Consider the following 8863-nt stretch of genomic DNA (forward strand, 5'->3'; position numbering starts at 1 on the left):
AACGAACGGTTTCCAGCACTCTCGCCTTGTGAACGAACGGTTTCCAGCACTCTCTCCTTGTGAACGAACGGTTTCCAGCACTCTCGCCTTGTGAACGAACGGTTTCCAGCACTCTCTCCTTGTGAACGAACGGTTTCCAGCACTCTCGCCTTGTGAACGAACGGTTTCCAGCACTCTCGCCTTGTGAACGAACGGTTTCCAGCACTCTCTCCTTGTGAACGAACGGTTTCCAGCACTCTCGCCTTGTGAACGAACGGTTTCCAGCACTCTCGCCTTGTGAACGAACGGTTTCCAGCACTCTCGCCTTGTGAACGAACGGTTTCCAGCACTCTCGCCTTGTGAACGAACGGTTTCCAGCACTCTCTCCTTGTGAACGAACGGTTTCCAGCACTCTCTCCTTGTGAACGAACGGTTTCCAGCACTCTCTCCTTGTGAACGAACGGTTTCCAGCACTCTCGCCTTGTGAACGAACGGTTTCCAGCACTCTCTCCTTGTGAACGAACGGTTTCCAGCACTCTCTCCTTGTGAACGAACGGTTTCCAGCACTCTCTCCTTGTGAACGAACGGTTTCCAGCACTCTCGCCTTGTGAACGAACGGTTTCCAGCACTCTCGCCTTGTGAACGAACGGTTTCCAGCACTCTCTCCTTGTGAACGAACGGTTTCCAGCACTCTCTCCTTGTGAACGAACGGTTTCCAGCACTCTCGCCTTGTGAACGAACGGTGTGCGGCACAGCCTCGTATTAAGATGCCGTTCCTCCCTGCATACTCGCCGCTCCTGAAGCCGGTCGAGGACTTCTTCTCTGCTTGGAGGAGGAAGGTGTTTGGTCACCGGCCATATGAATCTGCTAAATGTAATTATAAACATGATTGGATGATGACAAACTTATTTCATATCATACAGATGTGAGCAAACAAAGTCCTTGAGTGAACAAATTGAATACCATTATTTTTAAATACCACTTTATTTACACAATATTAATCTCCAACGCGCGTTCACGCAACAACGTCTGCTCTTACACGCATGCGCAGTGGTGCTCTCGTGATCGCGCGTCTCTGTCTCTCTCTCGTCACACATAGAAAGTGAAAGTAAGTTCTCCCATCGCCATTTTGAGCAGGAAAATACGAATACGACACGGGAAAACAGCTAGTGATGGGCAGATCGAGGCTTCGTGAAGCAATGAAACAGTTGAACCAAATGGTTCATATTGTTTCGAGGCTTCGAATCAATCCGACACCCGTCTCCACGGTGCCACCTAGTGGTCACTTGCAGGTGTTGATCTGAAACAACCTTGACGAGCCATTAAAATTGTTGTTGTTTTTTTATTATTGTACTTTTCTAATATGTGAATCTTGTAACTAGGCTCCTCACTGTGCATAATGTTATTTTGGTCCTGCAAAATGAATATTAATAAAATAAATCAAGCCACAATGTCTCGCTTTTTTAGATATTTTTATTCAAAAATATTAATTTCTCTGCTGTGGAAGGACCTAGCCTACTTCTTTTTTTTTCAGATAATTTCTCCAGCCTTTGAAAAAATCCTCTCACAAGGGACACTTGTTGCTGGAATACAAATATATTTTTTAGCCATGACATAGGCTACTATGAGGAAAGATTACTGCCGATCTCTCTTTCCAGTAAGTTAGTGGATCATGAGTTCTGGGCAAATACGCATCGTTGATGTATTTTTTCACTTCCACTGTGGCATCAGCTGTAGCATTGTGTATCATCTGGGTTTGATGGATATGAGTATCAAAAGGTTCCCATAAACTGTCCTGTGTTTACTGGTGTTGATGTTGATGGGTCTGATGTTGACATTTCTACCCCCATCTTTAATCTATCTATGTATCTATCTATCTATTAATCTAGCTGTCTATATATATTTATATCTATGTATCTATTAATGTGTCACTATATGTATACTCTGTGTCTCTAGGTCAATGTGTTGTGTAAATTTAAATGTAAGCCTAAATATAACTAAACAAATCGCATTATAAATTCACCAAAAATTCGCTATCTCAAAATCAAACTCCTCTCACAAAAACCCACGAGGTCAATATGCGTTGATTTCACTTTTATACAGATGTGCGATCGTGTGGTCTGTTCCCGACCGTGTCAATCAAACGCTGATTCGGCGGATCACACCTGATGAAACACTTCGAGGCTTCGTTTGGCCATAGTCACGTGACATGGGTGTTTTGAATCACGCTTCGGATCAGTGTTTCGAATCATCTGCGCTTCGGGATCTCGCAAAGCTTCGGAACGACTGTTTCGCGTCAGCCATCCCTAAAAACAGCATCAAAGTGTTCATCAACGTTTAAGAAGGAGTTTCCGTGTATCTCTATAATGTTAAAGCTGGAGGATTTGAGATCCTGTATCTTGTAAAAGTTTGATCAAGGTGAGTGTTCGTGTGACTTCCTCATATTAATATAAATCTCTGGAGGACATTTTACGTGATTGTTTGATATGAAATCTTATGCTTATGTGTAAACATGTATAGGCCAATTCACACAAACGCCAACAAACACGTTTTTAATCGGATCAGTGTGTGTCGATAGTGTCGGGTTTGTTTTCTTTTTCACCCGAACATGTTCAATCCGCGTTTCTCGGTGTCCGTTATTCTTCATAGATTCTAAATCCAACGGCCGACTTGTTTGTTGCTGTGTAATGAGCTTGAGTTAACTTAGTTTAATTCAGTGTGTGAATGTTTGTTCATTCAGAGTCAGTGGAGGAGATCAGACTCCTCAGATTCTCCTGCAGCTTCATCATGGCGGATTCACAAGCATCCAGAGATGGAGATCTTCCTCCAGGACACAGGTACTTACAACACACACTGTAAATATTGTGTTACATCTCAGAAAAAGAGTTACCCACCCCACAGACACACAGATCAAAGACAGTTTACAGACAAATATATTTTTGTTTGCCTATTTTTTCCTGTTTTTTGTTTTGAAACTAACATGAAATATTAAATAAAAAATATCATAAAGTGCTTTTAGTTGAAAGGTGAATGTGTTTTTATTAATATGGTTCCTCTAATAAAGAATGAACACAGTCATGTAAAGGATTAAACTGAATGTGTTCTCTGTTCCAGTTCAGTCCAGCAGAAGAGCTCAAACCCAGAGTCCAGCTGTGTGTCTGTGAAGAGCAACTGGTCTATGGATCCGCCACTAAAGTTTAAGAGTGGAGACACACGTCCTGATCTCAGGTATATCATTTCTATAAAAGTTATTTTTAAAGTATTGTTGAATTAGAAGCAAAATTTATCAAAGTCAGTCAGTCTTATACTAGCAATGACATCAAGTAAATTTAAGCTGAGATGTTTTCCACCTTTATATAATGGAGTAAGTGTAAAATGGAGCAGATTTTTCTGACCGCTGGTCCAGATTTGTTGAGAGCTTCTCAGTGTCTGGTCAGAACAGTGATGTTTCACAGCAAGAGCACCGTCACTAGAGTACAGTAAGGTGCTTTATCTTTAAAGATCAGCAACACATTGTTCTCTTTAGTCGGTTGAGTCTTCGTCCTCCATTGGGCCTTTGAGAAGAGTCATGTGATTGTGGCTGAGAAGAGTCATGTGATTGTGGCTGATGTTCACCTGAGTTTAATCATTCCATAATTATATAGTTGCTTTCAATTTGTTTGTTTTGAATTCACAATTCCTAATATTACCAGTTTTCTCAGACGCTTTAGTAAATGTTTTGAATCATGCTTCACATTTGCAAACCAGTGAGTTCATTTCTCAAAATAATTATAATAATAGTTTGACACAGTGCAAAACACACTGAGTTACAGACGCTAAAGTAAAAGTGTAACAACACTTCCTGGTGTTTCCTAAGACAGAAGATTCCTGTAAAAGTGCACAACATTTATAAGTCTGTATGCTTTTTATTTTACTTAGTTTTGAAACCAGTTCAGTCCAGCAGAAGAGATCAAGACCAGAGTCCAGCTGTGTGTCTATGAAGAGTAACCGGTCTATGGATCCGCCAATAGTGTTTAAGAATGGAGACACACAGTCTGATCTTAGGTATATCATTTCTATAAAAGTTATGCTTATAGTATTTGATTTTTATGAAATAATTATTAATATACAGCAGTTTAATGAGTTATGATCCTGCAAGTCTCAGTCTATTAATGATCATCATTGTGCTCTTGTGTAAAGCTCTATGTATTGTATTGTTAATACATTCACACACTGTAAAAGCTGTTGGTCTGTTACTCAGTTAATGACACAATTACATCAATATCAGTGTGTCTGATTCTTTACACTCTTCATTCTGATTTAAGGTCAAATCTTCCATCCAGACCAGTTAAAAACACAACTGTGTTCAAGCCTGAGATTCAACCTCAAGACTTTAATGAAAGCATGTGTCCTGGTTTCAGGTAAAATGCAAAATCACACATCACTCAAACACACAATTAATGATGGAAACATCTCAGAAACCCAATGATGTTCTGTGTCCCATAATACAGCAAACTAATATTTTTATTTATTTATTGCTATTTACTTCTCTAACTTGTGTAATAATGTGGTATTTTAATCTTACAGCCATGACTCTAAACCTGCTGAAGTCCTCAACACATTGAGATCAAATCTGAGACAGAAGTTTGAGTGTGTGTGTGAGGGAATATCAAAGCAGGGAAACCCAACACTCCTGAATGAGATCTACACAGAGCTCTACATCACAGAGAGTGGAAGTGGAGAGATCAATAATGAGCATGAGGTGAGACAGATTGAGACACAGTCCAGGAGAGCAGAAACTGAGGACACACCGATCAAATGCAGGGACATCTTTAGACCTTTACCTGGACAAGACAAACCCATCAGAACTGTGCTGACAAAGGGAGTCGCTGGCATTGGAAAAACAGTCTCTGTGCAGAAGCTCATCCTGGACTGGGCTGAAGGGACAGAGAATCAGGACGTCCAGCTCATATTTCCACTTGCTTTCAGAGAGCTCAACTTGATGAAGGACAAAACACTCAGTCTTTCAGATCTTCTTCATCGCTTTTTCCCTGAAAGCAGAGAAATGGACATATCCAGTGATGAGTATAAAGTGCTGTTCATCTTTGATGGTCTGGATGAGTGTCGTCTGCCTCTGGATTTCCAGAGCGATGTGAGGTTGTGTGATGTGACTGAATCCGCCTCAGTGGACGAGCTGCTGGTGAACCTCATTGTGGGGAATCTGCTTCCCTCGTCTCTCATCTGGATCACCTCCAGACCAGCAGCAGCGGATCTCGTCCCCGCGGAGTGTGTCCATCGAGTGACAGAGGTACGAGGCTTCAGTGACACACAGAAGCAGGAATACTTCAGGAAGAGAATCAGGGATCAGAGTCTGGCCGACAGGTAGGGCTGGGCACCGAGTCTCGATACTTTTTAGGTACCGACCGAATTGCCTCGATACTATCGAGTATCGAAAAATTACATGTTGTTCGGTTCCAGATTTCGATACCTAAGGAGTTAACTCGTCAACGTCAGTGCTCAAACAAATACATATGAAATGCACAACGACACACATAAAGTCGCTCACGCACATACACACAAACTCTATTCACACGAAACACGCGGAACTCTCCGCGCACACTCATATGAGACGCGCGCACGCACGCACAAACTCTCGACACGCATACTTATAAGCCGCGAGCACACACACACACACACACACACACACACAAACTCTCCGCGCTCATATTCATATGAGACGCGAGCACACACACATAATACCTTAAAGATGTGGAAAAATCGATCAAAAGTGTGGGTACATTTCTCCAGGCTCGATGCCAACAGCAGTATTTGCGGTAAAATAATTGCTGCAGACCGGTACCACAACAAACATGATGAAGACCTTGACAGTGCACGGAGTAAACATAAGAGCAGAAAGTTGCTCCGTCTTCGACTGGTAAATGAAGAGATATCTTGTTGATCACTCCAGTGTTTATATTGCAATAAATAATAACCTACTGAATGTACACTGCCGTTCAAAAATGTGTTGGTTAGTCAGATTTTTTTCTCAGTAAGGATGCATTAAAGTTATCAAAGGTGACATTAAAACATGTGTAATGTTACAAAATATTTCGTTTTTAAATAAATGCTTTTCTTTTGATTTTTTTATTCATAAAATAATCATGAAAAAAATTATCATAGTTTCCAAAATATTAAGCAGCAAACTGTTTTCATATTCTGAAGGGTCATGTGACACTGAAGTAATGATTTTGAACATTCAGCTTTGACATCACAGGAATAAATTACATTTTGAAATATATTAGATACGATTTTAAATTGTAATACTATTTCACAATATTACTAAAGTTTTACTGTATTTTTTTATTCAAAAATTCAGCTTTGGTGAGCATGAGCGCTTTATAAAACATTTTTTATTCCTTTGTGCACTGGCTAAGGAGCATGAGTCAAACTGAAAAAATAAAACTAAATAAATAAAAAGTTTTTTCTGAGGTAATATGTTATGTAATCTTGTTAAAATAGATTTCATAAAATTGGTATCGAAAAAAGTATCGTTAGGAACCGGTATCGAAACTGAGGTATCGAAATTGGCACCGGATCGAAAGATTTTGAACGATGCCCAGCCCTACCGACAGGATCATCTCACACCTGAAGTCCTCGAGGAGCCTCTTTATTATGTGCCACATCCCCGTGTTCTGCTGGATCTCAGCCACTGTTCTAGAGGAGATGTTGAGTGAAGCAGAGAGAGGAGAGATTCCCAAGACTCTCACTCAGATGTACACACACTTCCTGATCATTCAGATCAACATCAAACATGAGAAGGACTATGAGAAGAAAGTGAAAGATGAAGACATGATTGTCAAACTGGGGGAACTGGCGTATCGGCAGCTTGTGAAAGGCAACCTGATCTTCTATGAGGAAGACCTGAGCGAGTGTGGCATTGATGAGGCAGAAGCATCAGTTTACTCAGGATTGTGCACTCAGATCTTCAGAGAGGAGTTGGGCTTGTGTCAGGGGAAAGTCTTCTGCTTTGTTCATCTGAGCATTCAGGAACATCTAGCAGCTCTATATGTGCATCTCTCCTTTATCAACAATAACATCAATGTGTTTGACCAGATTACCAGACCAACTAATGGAGACACAGTGTCACTATCTGATCTCCACCAGAGAGCTGTGGATGAGGCTTTAGACAGTAGAAATGGGCATCTGGACCTTTTCCTTCGTTTCCTTCTGGGTCTGTCAGTGAAGTCTAATCAGAGTCTCTTACAAGAACTAAAGACACAGACAGCAAACCGCTCTCACAACAATAAGAAAACAGTCGACTATATTAAAGAGAAGATCAGTGAGAATCCCTCTCCAGATAAATACATCAATCTGTTTCACTGTCTGAATGAACTGGGTGATCTTTCTCTAGTGGACGAAGCTAAACCTCATATGAGCCGCATGGGAGGATTACGTGCTGTGAAACTCTCCTCGTCTCAGTGGTCAGCTTTAGTGTTTGTGTTGTTGTCCTCAGAGGAGACACTGCAGGAGTTGGACCTGAGGAGATTAATTGGACCATACAGTTTAATTGGAGACAGAGATGATGGGTAAGTAACACTGAGTGCAATCATTACAGTCTAAAACATTATGAACAAAGAGAAACTCAGAGATCAGAGGTGTTTAAATCACGGGCACAGACTGATTTCTGGGATATTGAACATAATTTGCGGGTGTTCCTCAAACCGTGGCTGTGTCCTAGTAAGGCTGCATATCTCGACTGCACGTCATCAAGCGTCTCTGAAGGCCGTCTCAGTGTGAAGGATCTGTTGAAGACAGACTTCATCTTGTGTCTTTAATTCAGATCATTTTGAAGATGCATCAAGTGTATCCTTCGTGTTCTTCAATCTCCCACAATCCTTTGCACACATTCCAGTTCATGTAAAAGATCTGATGGAAAACGAGTCGGCACTGAGTTTATCTGAGTTCATTATGAGATGTAAGACACAAATAATGTGTTTGGAGATGAAGGCATACATGTTATCTTATGTTTCTGTGTAAATTAATCCCTGAACACTAAACTGGCAATAATGTGAGACACTGGGAGACAGACGGCTGTCATTCACTGCATTGCATTGATAAAAAAGCCAGTTAATATAAAGATATTTAATAGAAAGTATTTTTCCAAAAGTAAGTTTTAATAGTAGGCTAATAGCAAGTGGACGTAAACTTGATAAAACAGTGAATGGCCTTGATGCCGTTCCTGGTGGCGTTTATTTCTTCAGTGGCGTAGCGGACGAATGTAATATTACATTACTGTTGTTAGGCTACTTTTATTATTAAATTATTACAATTCATTTGTCCCGCAATATTTTCATAGCGCATGATCGCCACATAACTGGCGTGCTGTGAGGATGAAGATTAGATTATATATGAAGTAGAGCCGGGACTTTAATTTTTTTAACGCATTTTAATCACACTTATTTTTGCACCGCGGAACGTTTCTCACTGGATGGGTTTTGGCGGACCGATTATACTGGAGCACCAATAGCGTTCATAACCATAGACATGTATAGAAAGGCTAGATAGCTTACCGGCGCTGAGAGCCAATGGGACCCGACGACGTCACACGGCGGCCATCTTAGGACAAGACCGCTCGTCCAGTTATAACATTAAAGTCTATTGTGCATGTAGTGCTGAAATAACTATATTTTGCTCAATTTTCAACCGATTTTCAAACGGCTTGGTGTGTCATAAACGTCAGGGATGCGGCTATTTAACTGCATACTTGTGAAAAATTATAGCCACGGAGTTTATTAAACATCGGCATCAGCACAAATCATAGCCACGTTAATAAGGTTTGTAATAAACCAAACCGTTTGTAAATCCGTCAAGAATTCAGCAAGTTACGAGCATTTTAGTTGGCGTA

At 40.8% G+C, this 8863-nt stretch overlaps 1 protein-coding gene across 2 annotated transcripts; it reads left to right on the forward strand.

The window, feature by feature from the left end:
• Positions 1 to 1141: 1141 nt before the first annotated feature.
• Positions 1142 to 8494, forward strand: LOC306997727 (NLR family CARD domain-containing protein 3-like). 2 transcript variants are annotated; one of them, XM_079611148.1, is made up of 7 exons: positions 1142 to 2397; positions 2720 to 2816; positions 3094 to 3207; positions 3898 to 4023; positions 4284 to 4379; positions 4546 to 5340; positions 6591 to 8494. In XM_079611148.1, exons 2-7 carry the CDS (start codon positions 2767 to 2769, stop codon positions 7546 to 7548), a joined length of 2139 nt encoding a protein of 712 aa, XP_079467274.1. In that variant the 5' UTR covers positions 1142 to 2397; positions 2720 to 2766; the 3' UTR covers positions 7549 to 8494. The 2 variants fall into 2 exon arrangements, with proteins under 2 accessions (XP_079467274.1, XP_079467275.1); XM_079611149.1 differs by lacking the exon at positions 3898 to 4023 and having other exon boundaries at positions 6591 to 8493.
• The last annotated feature ends 369 nt before the right edge of the window (positions 8495 to 8863 follow it).

Source organism: Phoxinus phoxinus, assembly GCF_949152265.1.
Source record: "Phoxinus phoxinus genome assembly, chromosome: 4".
NCBI classification, from domain to species: domain Eukaryota; kingdom Metazoa; phylum Chordata; class Actinopteri; order Cypriniformes; family Leuciscidae; genus Phoxinus; species Phoxinus phoxinus.

Coding starts and splice junctions, on each gene's coding strand:
- LOC306997727 (XM_079611148.1), top strand. CDS start 2,767: ATGGCGGATTCACAAGCATCCAGAGATGGAGATCTTCCTCCAGGACAC. Junction 3,208..3,897: donor GACACACGTCCTGATCTCAG/GTATATCATTTC, acceptor TATTTTACTTAG/TTTTGAAACCAGTTCAGTCC. Junction 4,380..4,545: donor AGCATGTGTCCTGGTTTCAG/GTAAAATGCAAA, acceptor TTAATCTTACAG/CCATGACTCTAAACCTGCTG.